We start from the raw sequence: 24,891 nt of genomic DNA on the forward strand, positions 1-24,891 counted from the left end.
CAGAATCACAATTGTATTAGTATTGAAATAAACCCTTTGCATCTCCATGCCACACCAAAGGCAATTTAGCTTAATTTATTTCAATAAAGCCACATAGCTCACCTTCTGTAGAAGTCTTTGTCCTCTCATAATGGTCACTGAGAGGCTTATGAGAATGCCAGTGCACAAGTTCATGAAACTCCTTATACTTGAACAGGGAAGGAACAACTGGATTATCACTAGGAGATATCAAGTGCATAAAAGGTTAACGACATGCCCCCAGAATACAATGATCTCTGAAGTATTGTAGCATTTTAGTAGAATGGACACAGATACATCTGAAGGCATGTCATTCTAAGACCATAAGCAAGGAGATCACAAGCATTTCCATGTAGAAATGCTCATATCTCATTTATTCTTATCCAATTCAATTCAATAAACATTTATCAAGTGCCTACTATCTGCCAGGCATGAAACTCTGAGGATAGAAAAAGAGGCAAAGCACAGTCCTTGCCCTCAAGGAACTTACAATCTAAAGGGGAAAAAACATGCAAACCAATGTATATGAAACAAACTATATACAAGATAAATAGCAAATAAGTAAAAGAGGAAAAGACCTTGAATTAAGAAGGTTTAAGGAAGGCTTCATGATTGTAGAATATGGAATTTTAGTTGGGATTTAAAGGAAGCCAGGGAGAGCAGTACTCAGAGTGGGAGAGGGAGACTGTTCCAGGCACGGGGAACAAACATTCATATTCACTGAAGGAAACAGGAAAGTCAGCCATTAATTGAAGAAGTATTTATATAGGTAACTACTATAGGCACATCCCTCTAGAAAGTGTGACATTAAGTCTCTTACCTGCATAGAAAAGGCACCTGATCCAGGATGTCTCCCACAAACTTCTTAACTATTGGTGATGTCACTGGAACAAAGCCCAAATTATGCATCATTTTCTGACACTCTTTTTAGAGATGAGGAAAAAAAACAAACAAATATGATATGAACAAATATTCAATATGGTAAGGTCAAAAGAACAGTACTACATAATAATAAGTAGAATTCATTTAGCACTTTAAGGTTCGCAAAGTTCTTTACCTATGTTATTTCATTTGATCCTCGCAGCAATCCTGTGAGATAAGTACTATTATTATCCCAATTTTCCAGCAGATTAAAGCTGAGTGATTAAGTAACTTGTGAAGTCAGATGACTTCATATTTAGCCCCAACTAAGCTACTCTCTCATTAGTCAGTCAATAAGCCTTATTAGGAGCCTACCACATGTCAAGTACTGTGCCAGGAAGTGGCTATATAAAGAAAGGCAAAAGGCAGTTAGTTCCTCAGTCTCAAAGATCTTACAGTATAATGAGGGAGACAGTATGAAAAGTATATACATACAAGATATATTCAGTATGCATTAGAGATAACCAGTAGAAGGAAGAGATGAGCATTTAGGGGGAACGCTTCTTGTAGAACCTGGATTATAATTGGAACTTACAAGGAAACAGAAATGAAGAAAGAGTATTCTTGACATGAGGGATATCCAATGGAAATGCCAAGAGAATGTCTTGTGTAAGAAATAGAAAGGAGGCCAGTGTCATTGTATCCTAGATTTGAAGATGAGGGACTTCATGGAAGTAGGGTGTAAGTAGATTGGAATGATAGGAAGGGGGCAGGTAGCAAAAAGCTCTGAATGTCAAACAGGATTAGACTAGTCACTTAGTCTGGAGTATCTGCTTCTTCATCTGAAAAATGAGGTGGTTGGACTATTTGGTTTCTAAGTAGTCCTTATGGTTCTCAGCCAAGGCTTCCACATAATATCTCTGTAAAAGCTTTTTAAAAACTCACAGGGGTGGAGTCAAGATGTCAGAGTAGAAAGCAGCACATATACTAACTCTTCCCCCACAACCCATAAAATACCTGTAAAGAAAGACTCTCAACAAATTCTCAAGCAGCAGAAGCCACAGAACAACAGAGTGGAGGAGATTTCCAGCCCAGGGTGACCTGAAAGGCCAACAGGAAACATCTGATGCACAGGACCCAGAGCGGAGCCCAGAGAGCAGGCCTCAGGGGTGGAATCCCCAGTTGCAGTAACAGCAGTTTGCAGATCCCTCAACTCACAGGCTCCAAGGGTGAGTGACAGGGGTTTTTCCACTGGCCAAGAAGGGAGAAGGGTCTTCCCATAGCTCTGGCCTCAGGCAGTGGCCACAGTAGCCACATCGAGTGGGTGGCAGCAGCTTCCACAGCAGCCCCTACAGCAGCCTGCATCCATTTTTGGATCATAAAACCACTGGGGGCACTGAGCAGCTGACTCTTACCTCAGCCCTGTGTAGAAGCTCTGCCCCTACCTAATACTCCTGAGGGATTTGAGCAGTTGATCTTTATCTCACACTGAATGATGGCCCTGTTCCTGCAGCTTATCTGAATCTCAGCCTGCAGTGAACTTGGCTGAACTGGAGGCAAGGTGGCTGTGAAGACAAAACTCTAATACTCAGATTCTGGGCACAAAAATTTCTGCTTGCTCCCAGACCAGTGTACACACTTGATTGTACTACCTTGAAGGAACTGAGATGTTACAGACCCCCAGAATATACCCTCCTCTTGAAAAAGGACCCAAAAGTCAAGTAACTGGTTGGGAAAATGCCCAAAAAAAGGGGGAAAAAATAAGACTATAGAAGGTTACTTTCTTGGTGAACAGATATCTCCTCCCATCCTTTCTGAGGAGGAAGAACAATGCTTACCATCAGGGAAAGACATAAAAGTCAAGGCTTCTCTATCTCAAACATTCAAAATAAATATTCAATGGGCTCAGGCCATGGAAGACTTAAAAAAGGATTTTGAAAATCAAGTAAGAGAGATGGAGGAAAAATTGGGAAGAGAAAAGAGAGAGAGATGCAAGAAAATCATGAAAAGCAGGTCAACAGCTTGCTAAAGGATACCCAAAAAATGCTGAAGAAAATAACATCTTTAAGAATAGGCTAACTCAATTGGCAAAAGAGGTTCAAAAAACCAATGAGGAAAAGAATGCTTTCAAAAGCAGAATGAGCCCAATGGAAAAGGAGGCTCAAAAGCTCACTGAAGAAAATAGTTCTTTAAAAATTAGAATGGAACAGATGGAGGCTAATGACTTTATGAGAAACCAAGAAATCACAAAACTAAACCAAAAGAATGACAAAATGGAAGATAATGTGAAATATCTCACTGGAAAAACAACTGACCTGGAAAATAGATCCAGGAGAGACAATTTAAAAATTATGGGACTATCTGAAAGCCATGATCAAAAAAAGAGCTTAGACATCACTTTTCATGAAATTATCAAGGAAAACTGCCCTGATATTCTAGAACCAGGGGGCAAAATAAATATTGACAGAATCCATCAATCACCTCTTGAAAGAGATCAAAAAAAAAAAAAGAAACTCCTAGGAACATTGTAGCCAAATTCCAGTGTTCCCAGGTCAAGGAGAAAATATTGCAAGCAGCTAGAAAGAAACAATTTGAGTATTGTGGAAATACAATCAGGATAACACAAGATCTAGCCACTTCTACATTAAGGGATCGAAGGGAGTGGAATATGATATTCCAGAAGTGTTAGGGCCCAGCTCTGGACTGTGGCCTCCTGTATGGAAAGTTGAGACACCTGGAGGTGCTAACCTGCTTACATGACACGCTAGCTGGTCTAGTAAGCTACGAGGTACTGGGAATGCCTCAGTAACAGGATAGGCTCCACCTATGGGGAGGAACATGGGAGGAGCTCGGGTGCCTAAAGATATACTGGGGCATTGGGGGGATCTTGGAGAGAGTGATGTAGCCATTAAAGTGTGTGCAGCTGCCAACTCGGGTGTTCTGTCTAGTTATTCCCCTCCCCCACAGGAGGGGCCAGGGACACCTGAGGACCTTGAGGTAAGATTCCAAGCGAAGCCCCAGGGAGGGAGGATTAGCTTAGAGAGCCCGGGACATTTAAATAAGTAAAAGGAGTCTGGGATATTTAAATTAGTGTAGAAAGCCCTGGACACAGAAGTCAAAGGAACTAGGACTAAAACCAAGAATCACCTACTCAACAAAACTGAGTATAATACTTCAGGGGAAAAAATGGTCTTTCAATGAAATAGAGGACTTTCAAACATTCTTGATGAAAAGACCAGAGCTGAAAAGAAAATTTAACTTTCAAACACAAGAATCAAGAGAAGCATGGAAAAGTAAACAGCAAAGAGAAGTCATAAGGGACTTACTAAAGTTTGAACTATTTACATTCCTACATAGAAAGACAATATTTGTAACTCTTGAAACTTTTTTCAGTATCTGGGTAGTTGGTGGGATTATGCACACACACACATGCACACACACATGTGTGCATGCGCACACACAGAGAGAGAGACAGAGAGCACAGGGTGAGTTGAACAGTATGGGATCATATATTAAAAATATGAAATTAAAGAATGAAAGAGGAATATATTGGGAGGAGAAAGGGAGAAATGGAATGGGGCAAATTATCTCTCATAAAAGAGGCAAGTAAAAGACTTTTCAGTGGAGGGGAAAAGGGGGGAGGTGAGAGAAAAACATGAAACTTACTCTCATCACAATCGACCAAAGGAAGGAATAAAATGCACACTCATTTTGGTATGAAAACCTATCTTACAATACAGGAAAGTGGGGGAGAAGGGGATAAGCAGGGTGGGGGGAATGATGGAAGGGAGGGCAGTGGGAGGAGGGAGCAATTAGAAGTCAACACTCTTGGGGAGGGACAAGGTCAAAAGAGAGAATAGAATAAATGGGGGGGCAGGATAGGATGGAGGGAAATATAGTTAGTCTTACACAACACGACTATTATGGAAGTCTTTTGCAAAACTACCCAGATATGGCCTATATTGTATTGCTTGCCTTCCCAACGGGGATGGGTGGGGAGAGAGTGAGAAAGAGAAGTTGGAACTCAAAGTTTTAGGAACAACTGTTGAGTGTTGTTCTTGCATACAACTAGGAAATAAGAAATACAGGTAATGGGACATAGAAATTTATCTTGCACTATAGGACAAAAGAGAAGATGGGGATGAGGAAAGGGAGAGATGTTAGAAGGGAAGGCAGATTGGTGATAGGGGTAATTAGAATGCTCAAAGTTTTGGGGTGGAGAGAGGGGAGAAATGGGGAGAAAATTTGGAACTCAAAATTTTGTGGAAATGAATATTGAAAACTTAAATAAAATTTTTTTTAAAAATACTCACACCAAAGTCTCATGCAACTTTTTACTGCATTTGCCAGAATAGCTAGTCATAAACTGATTGCTTCTCATTCATGATCTTAATCAGCAAGAGATTAATATTCTCCTATAGCAAAAATACACTCAATTCACCCATATATTCAGATCTCCAGAAAAAAAAATGAAACAAAAGGGATTTCATGGAAGCTAATTGTTTTATTCTCATTACAGCTAATTTGGCTTCATTTTTTTCTATGCCTGTAATATTTATTGATTATATGTCTATATAGTCTTTGTCAGTTCATTTACAATAGAATTATTCTGACATAAGAAAAAGTAATGGAGTTATTTCTTTCATTAGTACAAGAGCAAGCAGTAGAAAAAACCTCCAAAAAATATGGCTATGCTCCTGGTAGACTTCAACAAACCATTTTCTCACTCAACAAAAACCATGTACCAATTCAATTCAATAAGTTTCTTTTAATCACTTAGTGCAAAGGATTATTGAGGCACTGGGGATGCAAAGACAGAAACAACCCAGTTCCTGCCCTCCGGAAATTATATTCTACTTGGGAAATATAACGTGCATGGATGAAATATAAAATATAAGTAAAGGACATTTGAAACAATATTGGAAGAGGAAGGGAGGACATTAAAGCTTTGGGGCATAAACACCTTCTATGTGCAAAGGAGAGTGCTTGAGGGAAGAAAATAGGATATTTTAAAACTTGGTTTCCCCTCCCAAAGGGTTTACTAACTAGAAACCTATGGCTTGCACAACATAAATTGCACTGTAAGTTTCCAAGGTCTTTTTGTCACGTTAATGATATTAAGTAAAATTTACTTAAAAGATTAACAATGGGGATTAAAAACAAGTCTGATTGTGTATATAGGTTAAGATACTGTTTCCAGAACATTTCCAGCACTAGATTGTTTATACTTACTTTGGGGGCATATTACCTTTAACTGGTGAATTTTTGTTTTGAAGGAAAAGTTGGGTTGTAACTCGGAGAGGAAATGGTGGCCTTACTTGAAATTCTTTTACCAGATGTGACACAGCACTCCACAAGTCTTTATAATCTTCCTCAATGGCTTTTCCCAAATCCAAATGTAAACCTATACAACCAAAAACAAATTTTAGGACATGGGTGTCATCTGTGCCATAAGTAACATTGAATTTGATGAATTTGGAGAAACAGAAGAAATGATTATAAAGAGTGAAAATAAGCAGAGATAGGAAAACAATATAAAGAATTATTAAGTGGAAAGGAGAAACAGCTAGAGGAGGGAGGGGGAGGGAGAGAGGGAGAGAGAGAGAGAGAGGGAGGGAGAGAGAGAGAGAGAGAGAGAGAGAGAGAGAGAGAGAGAGAGAGAGAGAGAGAGAATGTTTTTCTATGGATTTTGAATAATTAGGTTTGACTTCAGGGAAGAGATGAGAAACTGAATTTTAATTTCTTGTTCTTATAATCCATTCATTGCAAACTATGGGTACAGATTGTTGCATATACTCATAAGCTATCAGAAATGGCCAATGTATTGGTTGGTTTTACTGAAGTGATTTTTTTATCTCTTTTCTTAAGTGACATCTCATTGGATAGGGAGGAGAAAATATTTGAGGATTCAGTATAACAAAATGCATGCACATAAGTAAATGAGAGCAAACAAATCAGCAAAGGGGGTAATATTTGATCCTGAAAACACAAGGCAAAAAAATCAACATATTAAGGTAGTACCTCCAATGTTTTCTGTTTCATAGTAATAAGCAATATTCTTCCACAATGGGTCATCATTTATATCACAAACATGAGTTAAATCCACATTCCATGTTTCTAAACTAACCAAATTCCTTAGAACAAAAAATTCACACCACTTTTTCTGAAAATAGAAAGTAAATTGTCAACTTTTTTTGCTCCTTTTAAAAGCAGATTAATAGAATTCTCTTCTCCCTCCCTCCCTCCCTCTCTCTCTCTCTCTCTCTCTCTCTCTCTCTCTCTCTCTCTCTCTCTCTCTCTCTCTCTCTCTCTCTCTCTTCCCCCCACCCCAGGCCTAAAACTCTATCAGTTATACAGAATTTCTAGGGATAAAACTCCTTCTATATCTATTCTGAAACTTAGATTCTTAGAAAGTAGCCTGAGATGCTGAGAGGTAAATTAACTTTCCCAGAGTCATAAATCCTACTCTGTATCAGAGATAGATCTTGAATTAAGGTCTTGCTAACTTTGAGGCCAGCTTTCTACCCACTATATTATACTGACTCTCAGGAGTATCTAAATTCTGTGCTAAAAGAAAGCATAAGCAGGAAGAGTAACTTGATAAAGGTTATATATCTTAATAGGAGCTGCCACAGTGTAGTGATAAGAATTCTGGCCTTAGAGTCAGAAAAGACCTAAGTTTGATCTTTACTCATGACCACTATTATTTATCTGATCATCAAGTCAATTATCTAATTATCCAACCTCAGTTCCCCCATCTTTGAAATGAGGTTGGTAATAATCCCTATGATATTTAAGTTATAAGTTATAAGAATCAAATGAGATTATAAAGGTTTTTACAAATCTTTAAGTAATGTCAGTTATTATTATTGATAAATACTATACATCCACGTTAAGAATCAATGAAGCAAAGCACATTTATTAAGTATTTACTAGTATTACTGTGAGGTTCTGTGCCAAGTTCTAGCGACACAAATAAAAGGGAAAAACCATCCCTTCCCTCAAGGAGTTCACTTTCTAATGGAATAGATGGGGGAAAAAGCAATACTGTCAAGAAATATCCCTTACGATTCTTTGCCCTGAGATGAATCATAGGATGATAACAGGTTTTAAGAGCTGGAAGGGATGTACCCTGAAGATCAACTAGTCCAACACCCTAATTTTATAGATGAGGAAACTGAGGTGCATAGAGCTTACTCTTTGTCACACAGTGCATTAAAGGATCAACCATTCCTTGTGCCCTGGTCTCAAATTCCAGTGCTCTTTCCAGTAAGCTATGCTTTCTCTGCTCAGATCTTGTCTCTTCTTCTCATCAGATCCAGGAAGAATATTATAGCCAGGCAAAGTAGAGAGAGCATCATAAATAAATAGAGTCCTCATGGTCTATAGTTAGTTTACTTTGTAAAAGGGAACTGTAAGGAATGTTCTACAGACAATTACTGAAAGTTAGTCTTGACTCGATGACCTACTGTTCCCAGACCTGCTTATCAATTACTACTGGGGGAAAGCATCACTCAGTCTGTAGCTTTGTATTATCTGATATTCATCACTTCCTACTACCTGGGTAGGAGGTGAGATGCAATGGTCCAACCCCTTTTTCTGTGAAGCCGTTGCAGATCTCCAGTGATCTGCCTGTCAATGTGTTGCTACCTTGACAAACTTTAACATACTCTTTTAATTCTCTTTGTCTTGTGTTTTGCCTCCTTAATCAGAGTGAAAGCCTAAACAAAGAGTTTTCCTTTCAATACAAAACTATAACAAGCAATTTTGATTTATGATTTATGAAATGCATTTCTCACTATAATTCTATAAGGTGTATAGTACCTCAAATAATTCATTCTGAAATCTTAAATCTTAGAAAAGAAAAGCAAAAACAAAAACCTCTTCTTATCCCTTTAAATTGGAAATATCTGCCAAGACGTTGACACTGCCCATATAAATCTATTTAAAAGTTTTCTAATAAGCACAAATAGAATAACAAGAAAATATATTTTAAATTCCAATATTTACCATTTTCAAGAAGGTAGAAATTGAATTTTCCCAGGAAGAAGTGATAAATCTGGCACAAGCTCTCTGAGAAAGAGGCAAATGGAGCAGAAAAACTACACTGAGGCAATACATTCTGCACAGACCTTTAACTTCCTCCAGTGATGCCAAATGTTTCTGAATAAAAACAAAAGATAATAAAGATTTAATTCCCCTCTCTCTCCTTGAGCAACAGAATGGTCATAAAACTATCATAGAAGTATGACAGTTTTGCCATTTCAATGGCACTCATATCTTTGAAAGTGTTATGTGTACATTTCAAACTAATCATGGTATTGGAAGGCCAGAGATAGATGGCAAAGACGGTGGATAGATGATATAGAACATGGACTTTCCAAGGAAATTTTCTGAGCATTTCAATCTCTGATTAGAAATTTTGACTTTGTAGCTGCTTGCCAATAGGCTGACCCTGAGTCTGGCAAAGATATTCCATTATTAGACAACTCTAAATCTCAATGTAAGGAAGAACTTTCCAACAATTAGAACTATCAAGATTTTTTGTACAAGGCAATGCATCACCAAGGCAACATTCACAGCACAGAGGGTGACTTTGAATATGCTGGTGTAGTTCTGAATCACAAAGTATAGCAGACTCTCCATTTAAAGGCAGAAGAAAACATTTATTCAGACACTAGAAAGCCAAATCCCAACACTAGGAAGCCAAATCCATCATAGTAACCAAGAAGTCAATACACATTAGCACTGTAGAGGACAAAGCCATTCCCAAGCCTTCCTCAACCTCTGCTGAGGCCTCCCACAAACAAAAACACACAAGAATAGCTGTGTCTGCCTGTGTCCTCTCCTCCACCCTAACTGCTCTCAACAACTTCCTCCCAGTTCTGCTCCACCCTTCCTGTTCCATCTGTTCAGCAAGCTCCTCCCAGCACATGTGATTTAAGCTTCCATGTGATTTTAGCAGGTCACATGGGCCTATTAGTGAATGGGAAAGATCTTCCCATTTAAATTATCATTACAGGCAGTGAGTGTGCTCTCTGCACTGGAAGGATTCATTAATTGTATGTCAAGTTGTTAGGAAAATTATTGAAAGAATGTTAATACTAGGTGGAAAGTTGAACAAAATCAGTGGTTACTGATTTGGAATCCATGAATTTGCTTGGGGCTTTTTTTGTATTTTTTTTAGTATTTTGATAACTGTGTATTTCAATATAATTGACATCCATTGTAATTTTAGGTATTTCATTCTATGCATCTAAAATCATTATTCAGAGAAGGAATCTATAGTTATCAACAAACTGCATTGGAGTCCATGTCACCAAAAAAAAAAGTAACAAATACATGTACTACATGTTCTCGAATCTTTAAGCAACTATATGTAATCAATGATTCTTAAAGAAAAATAATTGCCAAAGACTGACAAATTAAAATGAACTGAGGTAGCACCTCACAATCATCAAATTATCAAAAAGAATTAAAGCAACAAAACTCAATATTATAAGACTTGTGGAGAACATTTGAATAGATGTTGGAATTGGAAACTTGTAGATTTTTGTGGTTTGTGTTGGAGTTTGTAGAGCTATCTCACAGTATTTAGTAAAAATTGCATAAATAATCACATCCTTTGACACAATAATTCTTTGATTAGGGATAAACATAGAATTTTTTTATTTTAAAGAGCTATTTTTGAAAGATTTTCATCATATCATGTGAAACTGCAAAGGCAAAGATTAAAAATCTAGAAGCAGTTATTCTTAAATAACCAAATATTAAGGAAATTGTGTAAATTAATATGATTGGAATATTATACTGCAATCAAAATCAATAAGCATGAGAGTTATTTTTAAATCTGTAAAGAACTTTAGAAATTATTTTAAGTCAGTAAATAACAGGATCAGAAAAATACACATCACAAATGAAGAAAAATGGGTGAGGATGAAGGGACTCCTCCTCCCTCTAAAAGAAAATCCTGATGCAAACTCAGTAAGGAGTGAGTGAAAAGTAGACAGGAAATTTTTTGCATCAAAATGAATTCATTTATACACAGTAACAATCACAGCGTGTGAGGATTTTTTTCTGGTAGACTTAGAACTTCATTGCAATGCAAGGACTTAAAAAATTCCCAATGCTCTTTTAAGGCAAAATGACTTCCACATCCAGAGTAAGAACTATGGAATTCAAAGGTAGATTGTAGGAGATCATTTTCTTTTGTATTACATTTTGGTTTGTTATATTATTTCTCCCATTCATTTTAATTCTTCCATACAACATGACTATGGTGAAAATGTATTTAATAGGAATGTATGTGTAGAGCCTGTATAAAATTGTATGCCATCTTGTGGAGGGAGGAGGGAGGTGGGGGAGAGAGAGGGAAAGAAAAATCTAGGTTGTATGGTAGTGATTGTGGAACACTGAAAATAAATAAATAAATGAATGAATGAATAAAAGTAAAATATTGAATTCATTTAAATGTATGTCATTACAAGAATTATTAATTGTATTGATGATCAAAATTAAGGTTTTTTTTTAGGACAGAAAAAGGATCTTGCATTTTGAGGGAAATCAGTGTAGAAGAGTCACAGAAGAAGATGGACAATAATTATGCAGAATGAGAAATGAAGGATGGATCTCTATGCACATATCCATCAAAGTATGAAAAGATTAATAAAATTAATAAAATGAAATATATTATCTTCCTATGGAGATAATTGGATAAATCTACTCACTGATTCCTCTTAGTCTACACCAGCTGAATTCCCTGTGGAGTATCCTCAATGAAGATATTGGTGAAACAATGCTTCTTTGAGATAAAAAACTTTGTCTCCTTCATTGTGAGTTGGGAAGTTTTGAAACACATAAACTATAAGTAGGTCATATATGATTTAACATTTTCCCAATTACATGTAAAAACTTTTTTAACATTTGATTTTAAAAATATTTGAGTTCCAAATTCTCTTTTTCCCCCTCCCTTTGAGAAGGCAAGCAATTTAATATACATTCTCAGGCATACAAAATATATTTCCATGTTAGTCATGTCATAAAAGAAAATACAGGCACAAAAAAAATATAATATAGAAAAAGGATGCTTTGATCTGCATTCAGACTCCATCAGTTCTTTCTCTGGAGATGGATAGTCATGTATTTCAGAATTGTCTTGGATCACTGTATTGCTGAGTAAGTAATGAATCATTCACAATAGATGATCATACAATATTGCTGTTACTATACACAATGTTCTTCTCCTTTAACTTTGCATCAGTTCATGTAAATCTTTCCAAGTTTCTGAGAGCATTCCATTCATCATTTCTTATAGCACAATAGTATTCCATCACAATCATATACAACAACTTGTTCAGCCATTCCCCAGTTGATAGGCATCCTTTGAATTTCCAATTCTTTGTCAACACATGCAAAAAGAGTTGCTATAAATACTTTCATACATGTAGGCTTGTTCCTATAGATATATATGTAAATATCTTTGGGATATAGACCTGGGTCAAAGGATATGTATGATGCCCCTTAGGCATAGTTCCAAATTGCTCTACAGAATGGTTGAATCAGTATACAACTTCACCAACAATGCATTACTGTCTCAATTTTCCCACACCCCCTCCAACATTTGATTTGTCATTCTCCTTTTCTGTCATATTAGCCAATCTGATAGATGTGGGGTGGTAGCTCAGGATTGTTTTAACAATTTTCATTTCCCTAATCAATAGTGATTTAGAGCACTTTTATGAGTATAGAAAGCCTTGACTACTTTGTCTGAAATCTTCCTGTTCATATCCTTTGACCATTCATCAGTTGAGGAATAGTTCTTATGTGTGTGAATTTTACTCAATTCTCTATGTATTTGAGAAATAAGGCTTTTATCAAAGAAACTTGCAATAATTTTTTCAATAAATTTTATGCTTACTACGTATTTCATCCATCTTATTTTCCTCTTGTTTATCCCACTGTCTCTTCTTTCCATTCCTTAAAATGTTTTGCTTCTGACTTTTACTTCCCCCATCTGCTCTCTCTGCTATCAACCCCACCCTCATCCCTTCTGTTATCCTGTTCTCCTACTACTTTACTGGATGGTAAGATAGATTTCTATATTTAACAGAGTGCATGTTATTCCCTCTTTGTGTCAATTCCTTTGAGAATAAGGTTCACATGCTCTCCCCTAAGCCTCCCATCTTCCCCTCCACTGTAAAAGCTCTTCTTTTATGTCAGATAATTTACCCCATTCTATTTCTCTCTTTCTTCTTCACCCAGTGCATTTCTCTTTCTCATCCTTTATTTATTTCATAACCATCCCATCATATTCAACTGATATCAGTGTTCTCATGTATATTTCTTTTAACTGTCTTTATAATAAGAAAGTGTTTAGGAGTTACAAGTATCATTTTCTTTTGTAGAAATGTAAACATTTTAACTTTATTGATTCCCTTATGATTTATATTTTCTTTTTATCTTTCTCATAAGTCTTATATTTGAAAGTCAAATGTTCTTTTCAACTATGATCTTTTCATCAGGAATGTTTGAAAATCCTCTATTGGATACTGAATATCTATTTTTCCTCTTAAGAACTGTACTCAGTTTTGCTGGGTGGGTGATTCTTGGTTGTATTCCTAACTCTTTTACCCTCCAGAATATCATATTCCAAGCCCTCAGATCCTTTAATGCAGAAACTACTAAGCTTTGATTCCACAGTATTTGAATTGTTTCTTTTTGACTGCTTGCAAAATTTTCTCCTTGACCTAGGAGCTCTGGTATATGGTTTTCATTTGGGGATCTCTTTCAGAAGGTGATCAGTGGCTTCTTTCAATTTCCATTTACCCTATGGTTCTAAAATATCCGGGCAATTCCTTGAAAATTTCTTGAAAGAGGATGCCTACACTCTTTTTTTCATCATGGCTTTCAGGTAGTCCAAAAATTCTTAAATTATTCCTTCTGGTTTTATTTTCCAGGTCAATTGTTTTCTATTGAGCTATTTCACATTTTCTTCTATTTCTTTCATTCTTTTGATTTTGTTTGATTGATCCTTGATGTCTCAAAGAGTCATTAACTTTCACTCACTCAATTCTAATTTTTTAAAATTAGTTTGTTTTCAGTTTTCTACAGTTACTTCCATAAGACTTAGATTTTCTCCCCCTCCATCCCTGAGGTGGCATGCAATCTTATATGGGTTCTACACATACATTCTTATTAACCACATCTTCACATTTAGTCTTGTTGAACAGAAGAATTAAAATGAATGGGAGAACCCATGAGAAAGAACAGAACAAAATATGACAAAAGAGAAAATATTGAGCTTCATTCTGCCTTCTGATTCCACAGCTCTTTCTCTGGACGTGGATGGTATTTTGCCTCAAAAGTTTTTTGGGAATATGCTAGGTCCTTGCATTGCTGTGAAGGGCTAAATCTACCAGAAAGTGCTTGCACACTGTGGCTGTGACTGTGCACAGTGTTCTCTTGGTTCTGCTCATTCCACTAAGCATCAGTTCATGTAAGTCCTTCCAGGACTCTCTGAAGTTTTCCTGTTCATCATTTCTTATAGCATAATTGTATTCCATTACATTCATATACCACAACTTGTTCAGTCATTCCCCAATTGATGGGCATCCCCTCAATTACCAGTTCTTGGACAGCACAAAAAAAGCTGCTATAAACATTTTTGTACATGTGAGACCTTTTCCCACTTTTATGATCTCTTTGAGATATAGTTGCAGAAGTGATATTTGTTAGGCCAAGGAGCATACACATTTTTGTAACCCTTTGAGAACAGTTCCAAATTGCTTTCCAGAATGGTGGATCAGCTCACAGTTCCACCAACAATAAATTAGTGTTTCAACACTCCCACATTTTCTCCAACATTTGTCATCTTCCTGTTTTGTCATGTTAGCCAATCTGATAGGTGTGATGTGGAACCTAACAGTTATTTTGATTTTAATTTCTCTAATCAATAATGATTTAGAACACTTTTTCATGTGACTATAGATAGCTTTAATTTCTTCCTCTGAAAACTCCCTGTTCATATCCTTTGACCTTTTATCAATTGGGGAATGATTTGTATTCGTGAAAATTTGACCCATTTCTCTATGTATTTTAGAAATGAGGCCCTTATCACATGAACTAGTTGCAAAAATTCTTTCCCAGTTTTCTCTTACCTCTTAATCTTGGTTGTATTGGGTTTGTTTGTGCAAAACCTTTTCAATTTAATGTAATCAAAGTTATCCATTTTGCACTTCATAATGCTCTCTATCTCTTGTTTGGTCATAAATTTCTCCATTCTCCATAAATGGGACAAATACACTCTTCCTTGCTCCCCTAACTTGTTTATAATATCAGCCTTGATGCCTAGATCACGTGTCCATTTGGACTTTATTCTTGTATATGGTGTCAGGTATTGGTCTATGCCCAGTTTCTGCCACACTGTTATCCACTTTTTGCAGCAGTTTTTGTCAAACAGTGAGATCTTAACCCAGAAACTTGGGTCTCTGGGTTTATCAAACAACAGACTGCTATATTCATTCACTACTGTGTCTTGAGTACCTAGTCTATTCCACTGGTCTCTCCCTCTATTTCTTAGTCAGTATCATGTGGTTTTGATAATTTCTGCTTTATAATACAATTTGAGATCTGGTAGGACTAGGCCACCTTCCCTAGAATTTTTTTCATTAATTCCCTTGATATTCTGGACCTTTTGTTCTACCAGTTGAATCTTGGTATTATTTTTTCTACCTCTAGAAAATAATTTCCTGGTAGTTTCATTGGCGTAAGACTGAATAAGCAAATTAATTTAGGTAGAATTGGCATTTTTATTATATTAGCTCAGCCTACCCACAAGCAACTGATGTGTTTCCATTTACTTAGATCTGACTTTATTTGTGAGAAAAGTGTTTTGTAATTGTGTTCATATTGTCCCTGGGTTTGTTTTGGCAGGTAGACTCCCAGATATTTTATAGTGTTTACTGTAGCTTTAAATGGGATTTCTCTTTCTCTTGCTTTTGGGCTTTGTTAGTAATATATAGAAATGCAGATGATTTATGTTGGTTAATTTTGTAACTTGCAACTTTGCAAAAGTTCTTTACTATTTCAAGTGATTTTTTCACTTGATCCTCTAGGATTCTCTAAGTATAACATCATATCATCTGCAAAGAGTGATAACTTATTTTCTTCTTTGCCTGTTTTAATTCCTTTAATTTCTTTTACTTTTCTTAACATTTCTACCATGTTGAATAACAGTAGTGATAATGAATGTTCTTGTTTCACCCCAATCTTATTGGAAATGTATGTAGCTTCTCCCCAATTGCATATAATGCTTGCTGATGGTTTTAGGTAGTTACTGTTCATTATTTTAAGGAAGGCTCCATCTATTCCTATGCTCTCAAATGCTTTCAATAGGAATAGGTGTTGTATTTTGTCAAAAGTTTTTTCTGCATCTATTGAGATAATTATATAGTTTCTGTTAGTTTTGTTGTTCATACGATCAATAATGCTGATAGTTTTCCTAATATTGAACCAGTCCTGCACTTCTGGTACAAAGCCTACCTGATCATAACATATTATTCTCATGATAAGTTACTATATTCTTTTTACTAATATCTTATTTAAAATTTTTGCATCTATATTCATTAGAGAAATTGATCTATAATTTTCTTTCTCTGTTTTGGCTCTTCCTGGTTTAGGTATCAGAACCATATTTGTATCATAAAAAGAATTTGGTAGGACTCCATCAATTTTCTCAAACAGTCTATATAGTATTAGAATTAACTATTCTTTAAACGTTTGATAGAATTCACATGTAAATCCATCTGGCCCTGGAGACGTTTTCCTAGGAAGTTCATTGATAGCTTGTTCAATTTCTTTTTCTTTGATGAGGTTATTTAGGTATTTAATTTCCTCTTCTGTAAATCTGGACAATTTATATTTTTTAAATATTCATCCATCTCAGATCATCAAATTATGGGCATACAGTTGGGCAAAGTAATTTCTAATTGTTGTTTTAGTTTCCTCCTCATTGGAGGTGAGTTCACCCTTTTCATTTTTTGATATTACTAACTGGATTTTCTTCTTTTTTTAACCAAATTGACCAAAGATTTATCAATTTTATTGTTTTTTTCATAAAACCAACCCTTAGCTTTATTTATTAGTTCGATAGTTTTCTCAATTTCAATTTTATTAATCTCTCCTTTGGTTTTCAGTATTTCTAATTTGGTATTTGCCTGGGCATTTTCAATTTGTTCTTTTTCTAGCTTCTTCAGTTGCATGCCCAATTCATTGATCCTCTTTATCTCTGTTTTATTCACATAGATGTTCAATGATATAAAACTTCCCCTAAGAATTGTTTTGCAGCATCCCATATGTTTTGGTAGGTTGTCTCATTATTGTCATTCTCTTGAATGAAGTTATTGATTGCTTCCATGATTTGTTTTTTGACTCACTCATTTTTTAGGATTAGATTATTTAGTTTCCCATTAATTTTTAGTCTATTTTGTCGTGGTCTGTTATTACATATAATTTTCATTGCATTATGATCTGTGAATGATGCATTGACCATCTCTGCCATTCTGCACTAGATTGTGAGGTCTTTATGCCCTAGTACATGGTCAGTTTTTGTATATGTGCCATGTACTGCTGAGAAAAAGGTATGTTCCTTTCTAATCCCCATTCAATTTTCTCCAGAGATCTATCGTATCTTCCTTATCCAGAGTTCTATTCATCTCCTTAACTTCTTTCTTGTTTATTTTGAGGTTAGATTTATCAAGTTCAGAGAATGTTAGGTTGAGGTCCCCCATTAGTATAGTTTTACTCTTTCTTCCTGTAACTACTTTAACTTCTCCTCTAAGAATTTGGATACTATACCACTTGGTGTATAATATTTAGTAATGATATTGCTTCATTGTCTATGGTGCCTTTTAGTAGGATATAGTTTCCTTCCTCATCTGTTTTGATTAGATCTATTTCTGCTTTTGCTTTGTCTGAGATTAGGATTGCTACCCCTGCTTTTTTTAGATCAGCTGAAGCATAATACATTCTGCTCCAACCTCTTATCTTTACTCTGTGTATATCCTCAGTAGCATTTAATCTGAGGGCTGATAGTCTCAGGAGCAGCTGCTGCTGTTACCTGGGAGTCTGTCATTCTCTTTCACTCATTCCCTCAATTCTAGTTTTTAAAGAATTATATTTGGCCAATTCTACTTTTTCTCTTTTTCCATCTGGCCAATTCTGTTTTTTAAGGTATTCTTCTCTTCCTTGGATTTCTGTGCCTCTTTTGCCATTTGGCTTCTTTTGTTTTTTAAAGTATTCTTTTCTTCAGTATTTCAGTAAAGAAGCTGTTGACTCTTTTAAAAAATTTTTTCTTGAATTCCTCTCATTTCTCTTTCCAAATTTTTCTCTACTTCTCTTACTTGATTTTTAAAATCCTTTTTAAACTCTTCTATGGCCTGAAACCAATTCATATTTTTCTTTAAGGCTTTGGATGTGGCAGTTTTGACTTGTTATCTTCTTCTGAGTTTGTATATTGAGTTTCTCTGTCACCATAATGACTTCCTACAGTCAGGATCTTTTTCTACTGTTTGTTCCTTTTTCTAGCCTTTTTCTTCACTTTTAATTCTATTCTAACATGGGTCTCTGTTTCCAGAGTGGAAAGGGCACTGTCCCAAACTTCAGGTTTTTTTATGCAGATGTTTCCACAGATAATTCTAGGGACTTGTAAGTTTTTGGTTCTTCTAAGGTAGTGTGACCTAAGGAGACCTATGTTTACTGCTCTTCTGTCCTATACTCTGTTTTATGAGTGATCACAAATCTTTTTCCACCATAGAATTATGACTAGGGTTCCAGCTTACCCCGTGGCTGAAAGCTCTAGCATGCTAGTGCTTCTAAATCCCAAGACTATCACCAAGATCCAAGTACTGGCAATACAGTCATAACCCCAGTGTCAGCAAAGTAACACCTGCAATCTTCTGACCAATTGTCGAACCCCCTCACTTTCTGTGGGCTGAGGGATCTTGAAACCACCATTATGCCACTGATTCAGATACCCACAAGGCCTACTGCAGGTTTGCTGAGGTGTGGCCTGTGCTGAACTGTGTTCCACTCTCACTCAGGAACAACAGACCTTTCCTGCCGACCTTCTAAATTGTCTTGTGCTGGAAAATTTTTCACTCCATCATTTTGTGTGTTCTGCCACTCCAGAATTTGTTTTGAGGACTTACTTAAAGTAGTTTGGAGCAGTTTGGGAGAGAGTTTGGGTGATTCCCTCCACCACCTTGACTCTATTCCCCATGAGTCACATATAAAGAATCCTAAATGAAAAGATATTTTTGCTCATGAATAACATTCTAAGCCACACAGTCAATAAGCATTTTTAAGCACTTTGTGTGTGCTAGGCATTTTCTAAGCATTTAAGGGTACAAAGAATGGCAAAGACAAGGTTGTTGTTTTCAAAGAGTTCATACTGTGATAGAAGAGACATCATGCTAAGACCTATGTGCATATAAGATATACACAAAATAGATGGGAGGTAACTTCAGAGGAAAGGCACCTTGGTAGCCAATAGAATTTCAGGTGAGTTTTGAACGAATCCAGGGAAAGTGGAGATAGAAGTGAGTAGAGAAAGAATTCCAAACATGAAAAATGACTGATCCAAAGACATGGGGATGGGATAAGGAGCAAGGAATATTGACTTGGCCGATGCAGCTGAACCATGGAAATTAAGTAGGGTCTAAAAATGGAAAGGTAGAAAGGAGTCAGATTATCAAGACAAAAAGATGATCCTGGAAGCAATAAGTGCTGCAATGTTTTATTGAATAGGAGAGTGACATGGTCACCTGCACTTTAAGAAAAAACAATTTGGCACTTGAATAGAGAATCAATTGGAATAGAGAGAAACTTGAGGCAGGGAAACCAATTAGAAGACTTTAACAACATTCCAGAAAAGAAGTAATGATTGTGACTGTGTAAATGGAGAAAAGGGGATATATATAAGAGATGTTGCAAAGGTAGAAACAACAAGATTTGTGAGTGGCTTGGATATACAGAATGAGTGAGAATGAGAAGTCAAGCAGAACAAGAATGAGGATGATCATTCCATTTGAAAGTAACAAATAAGTGCAGACAATAAAGGAGTAGGAGGTCATAATGAGTTCTGTTTTAGACAAGTTGAGTTTGAGATGCCTCTAGGACAGACAGATCATTCACTCATTTCTTTGACAAGTATCTAATAATTATCACAAAGAAAATGTTTTCCTATAATCTTGAAAAATTAATGGCAATAGAGACATTTTTAAAAGAAAATAATTTCTAAGATTGCATAACATTTCTAAAGTGGAAAGCAAAGATGTTGAATAATAAAGTTAAATCTGACCTGAGATATGTCTGTTTTTGGAGAATCATTCTTTCTCTTTTGTAGAAAATGATGGTACATTTTCAATGACAAAGAACATGATAAGACACAGAGAACACGTCTAATATCAGATCCTTTTGGCCAGAGGGACTGAAGTTGACCAATACTCCAACATATCTGACACAAAAGAAAATTATCGCATTTTTAGAACAACATAGTTTTTTTCCTTAGGATAGTCTTCGGTGAAAAATTTGTTGGCATTCATATCTTGCCCAAAACAAGTTATTTTTCAGATCCATTAAAGGTATTACAATCATCTCATTTTTATAATTATAAATAGGATAGAAGAAAAACTCCTAAGAATTTCTTTAAGTAGTGTGTTATATAATTAATAATAGATAACTATTAGGCTAATTTTTCCAGGTTTCTAGTGGCCCTCTTTAACAGGATGCTGCAAATGTGAGTTCAATGAAATATCCCTGAAAGTTTAAGCCATAAGACAGCTATACACTCTGTGTGTGTGCTTGTATCCTCAAAAGAGAAGGAAAAGAAGTAGGGGAGTAGAAAGCAAATAACCAACTGCACTTTAATATAATACTCTTATTAGACTGGGAATCTCTGTCTCACTCAGGCTAAAACTTCAACAGCCACTCAGGGGCCTCATCATCACTACTGATTGACACAAAAGTTTTAACCTGTTCCATTTCTTACCTAGATCATTTTGCTCTTGCTTAGGCAAGCTATCCACCAGTCTCTACCTCACCTTGTAGCAAGAATTACAGGAATGTGTCAACATACTGGAGTCATATAAGAGCTGGGAAATTTTCCTACATCTGCCATTATTACCCTCTGATGGCAAGTAAAACAAGCCTAATCTCTCCACCATATGAATGTCCAAAAAAATACCTGCAATATGTACATGTAATAACTTATTTACAATATAATACTATACAGTTACATGAGACAATATTGTTTAATCAAAATTTCAATACAGGAAAAAACTCCACAAATTTACAATAGATTATTAATTTTAAGATGCATCGTTTTTAAAATATATGTATTTTACACTTTTTGAAATGATGTGAATTTCAAAAAAAATGTTAAAGAATTAAAGAAAATAGATTTACAGGGTGCACTGAGTAATTTTTTTAAAGGGGTGGTAAGCCAAACAAGTTTCAGAACCTCTGCCTGAGACACTTCATAACTCTGTGATCTGAGCTTAACTTCTCTTTGCCTTGGTTTCCTCAGTTGTAAAATGGGGGTAATAATAGCATCTCCCTCCCAGAATTTAATCAAAAACATTTAGAAAGCATGTAGCACAGTGCCTGGCACATAGCCAGCACTGTATAAATGTTAATTATTATTATTATTTGTTTTGTTGTTCAGTTGTGTCTGGACCCTTTGTAATCACGCTGGGGGGTTTCTTGGCAAAGATACTAGAATGGTTTATCATTTCCTTCTCTAGCTAACTTTACAGATGAGGAAACTGAGACAAACAAGGTTAAGTGACTTTCCCAGCACCACACAACTAGTAAGTGTCTGAGGTCAAATCTGAACTCAGGTCTTCCTGACTTCACCCTAGTGCTCTATCTACTATTACACTTGGATGCCCCGTCATTATTTATTACTTATTATTTATTATTATTACTGCATGTAAATACTGCAGATGACACAAAGCTAAGCAGAATAGCTGGCATATTGGATGTCATTCAGAACAGGTCTTAATAATTACACAATAAGAGATAATAAATTTAATAGAGAGAAATATAAAATTTTATCCTTGATTAAAAAATAAACTTTACAAATACAAGATGGGGGATAAGTGGCTTGTAACATTTCGTGCAAAGTAAATCTTTTGTGTTTTGCACATTCAACATTAGTTAGCAACAACTGGCATGGATTTCATTAGGAGTAGTGAGAGGCAGTGTGGTGCAGTAGGTACAATGCTGAATTTGAAATCAGAAAGAGTTCTGCTGCTCTGGGAAAATCTTTTTACTTCCCTGAGACCCAGATCCCTGATGTCTAAAGAAAAAATATGGGGATAATAATACCTGTAATATCTTTCATAGGGCTGTTCAAGGATAAAATGAGATAATAGGTGTGAGAGATTTTGAAAACTTTAAAGTACTATGCAAATGTCGTTGATTATTTTATTCAGAACACAGTGAATGCTTTACTCGGTCCTCATCAAAACACAACTGGAGTGCCATGCTCTATTTTACATGCCACGTTTCAGGAATGATGTTGATTGACAAATAGGAGAGCATACAAAGAAAAGAGACTAAGATGTTTGACAGCCTTGGAGAACATATCATAGGAAGAATGGCTGAAGGAAAGGGGGATGTTTAACCTGGAGAAAGCAAAAGATCTTTGGGATAACTTAATTATCTTAAAGCACACGAAAGCTGCCTACTTGGGCCCAGGGGACAAAATTAGAAGCAGTGGGTATAAGTTGCAAAGGGGTCTGTTTAAGCTCAAGCCAAAGAAAAAGCTTCTTATAATTAGAAGTATATGAAAGTTGAACAGGGTTGTTCAAGAGGTAGAATTGGAGAGGGGACATTGAGATTGCCTTGTCTCATGTAGGCTAAACTAAAGGGTCCTGAAGTCCTTTGCAACTGGAAGGCTGTATAGTTCTGTTCTCAAGGCACCTTACCATCCCTGTGGATATTCCTGTCCTTGGCAAGTCCTTCCTAAAAGTATTTTCACTCTGGATACTGACTCATAGACACTCAATACAATCTAAGATCTCATTAGCCATTTTTCATGACTGACTCATGTTGAATTTACAATCTCTTCAAACCTCAGATTATGTTTCTATGCTTCCTCATACTCTAATTGTGAAGTTGATTTTTTGAACCCATGTCAGACTTTACATTTATATCTCTTAAACTTTGACTTAATACATTTGGTCCATTTGTTCTACTTATTCAGTTTGTTGGTTTTTTTGGGGGGGGGGGGGTTGCATCTTGACTCCAGTTGAACCTAATGAATTTAACAACATTTAAAATGCAAAACATATAAGCTCTTATATTTTTTTTCCAAATTCTATCAGTCTTTTAACTAAATAAACAGTAGCTTTAGTACCTCTTTTTCCAGGTTGTTACACTTTAATTGGTCAAATAATGGTGTCAGTGCTGCAACATTGGATGATTTCAAATGTTCAATCATAGTTCGGTAAACACTCTCCATTTCCTTTTTATTCTACAAAAGGGAACAAATTATATGGATTATTATTTTAGTTTGGAACATAATTATCTATATCAATGCAGGTCTTTCATTATGATATATAATAGAAAGGCATAAATCTTTCAAATTACAATGAGACCTATCCAAGTATTAGTTGATTCATGATCTCATCAGCATTCCTCCACTGGCACAGATCTCAACCCATCCATACCATCACATAATGTATCATTTTTGTCCATATCCTCCATAAATGATTTACTTAATGTACTTGGGAAGTTTTTATGTTACATTCTATTTTACGAGTGCCAGCAAACTATTTGGATGATCATTTGTGAGAGTAAGTTGTTCTTCACTCGTTCCATTATTGAATCAGATCCCTTTTACAGTATATACTCCCTAGGATATTTTCCCTAGAATGTTACTCTTCATGACACATCTTACATGTAAGTCATTATTGGAAATAAGTTGCTTAATTCATAACTATCACTATATGTTTATTTGTATTTTTTTAAATAAATGTTTGTGATACTAAGGCGTTTAGGATCTTCAAAAGCACTGCATAATTTCCCAAATGCAATCCATTCTAATCTTATCCACTATTAATTTGGGTCTGGTTCATATAAAGTGCCTGTCATATATGTGTACTGTTGTACTAATTTAACTACATGGGATAGATTAGAAAATAGAAATACTGCATCTATGATTGATCCTCTGCAGATTCCTAAGTCAGTTTCCTCTGAGTAAGCATGAATCTCTTTAAGAAAGTCCTGTGATGTTTGGTAAGCATACATCTCCCTATTTAATGACTCACTTGATATTAATAGAGAGTTATTTAACAGTTATCTTTATTGTATTTATTGAGGAATCTTGCATGGATTATAGCTATTTGGAGAACAGCCTTTAAGGTAGCATTTTGTTTTACCAAGTCTTTTTTTTCTTTTTTCCTAATTGACAAGCATTTATTTTCATTCTTCCTGCCTACCTCCGACTGAAGAAAAAAGAAAAACAAAACCCTTTCAATCAACATGCATAGTCGAGCAAAACAAATTCTAAATTGGTAATATCCAGAAATGTCTGTCTCATTCTGCATCCTGAGTCCATCAGTTCTTTGTGAGGAGGCAGACAGCATGCCGCATCATCAATTCTCTAGAATTGCGGTTTTCATATAATGAAATGTACATGGAAAAACAAGGATACAAGATCATTAAGGGGCACATTTGAAAAGAAAAGCCAGTCTTGGGGGTCTTGTACTGCCAGACTTTAAAACACATTACAAAGTGTTTATCATTGACAGTATCTGCTCCTTGACAAAAAAAAAAAAAAATAGAGAAATAAATTGGTAGTCTAGAATAGGCTGACCAGAAATTCAACCAAATGTATATAAATGAAACAAGAAATCTTCTTTTGTTCTGGACCTATAATTTTACTGGCGTAGGGAATTCCTGATGTGAGAATGTATACTATCAATGGAGAGCAGAACCTGTTCTGCA

The 24,891-nt window shown here is 35.8% G+C and overlaps 1 protein-coding gene across 4 annotated transcripts in view; it reads right to left on the reverse strand.

The window, feature by feature from the left end:
- Positions 1-24,891, reverse strand: part of LOC140514131 (probable ATP-dependent RNA helicase DDX60) — a 167,240-nt gene that overhangs the window by 117,602 nt on the left and 24,747 nt on the right. For all 4 annotated transcript variants that reach the window (XR_011970448.1, XM_072624208.1, XM_072624207.1 and 1 more), the window contains exons 7-13: positions 23,300-23,416; positions 20,237-20,392; positions 8,890-9,042; positions 6,901-7,042; positions 6,128-6,283; positions 839-941; positions 103-218 (exon numbers count right to left, since the gene is read on the reverse strand). Coding sequence is in view for 3 of the 4 variants with exons in the window: in XM_072624208.1 (XP_072480309.1) it covers positions 103-218; positions 839-941; positions 6,128-6,283; positions 6,901-7,042; positions 8,890-9,042; positions 20,237-20,392; positions 23,300-23,416 (943 nt within the window). In the remaining variant the exon portion in view is untranslated. The remainder of the gene's footprint in view (positions 1-102; positions 219-838; positions 942-6,127; positions 6,284-6,900; positions 7,043-8,889; positions 9,043-20,236; positions 20,393-23,299; positions 23,417-24,891) is intronic.

This window comes from Notamacropus eugenii, chromosome 7, assembly GCF_028372415.1.
Source record: "Notamacropus eugenii isolate mMacEug1 chromosome 7, mMacEug1.pri_v2, whole genome shotgun sequence".
NCBI lineage: Eukaryota > Metazoa > Chordata > Mammalia > Diprotodontia > Macropodidae > Notamacropus > Notamacropus eugenii.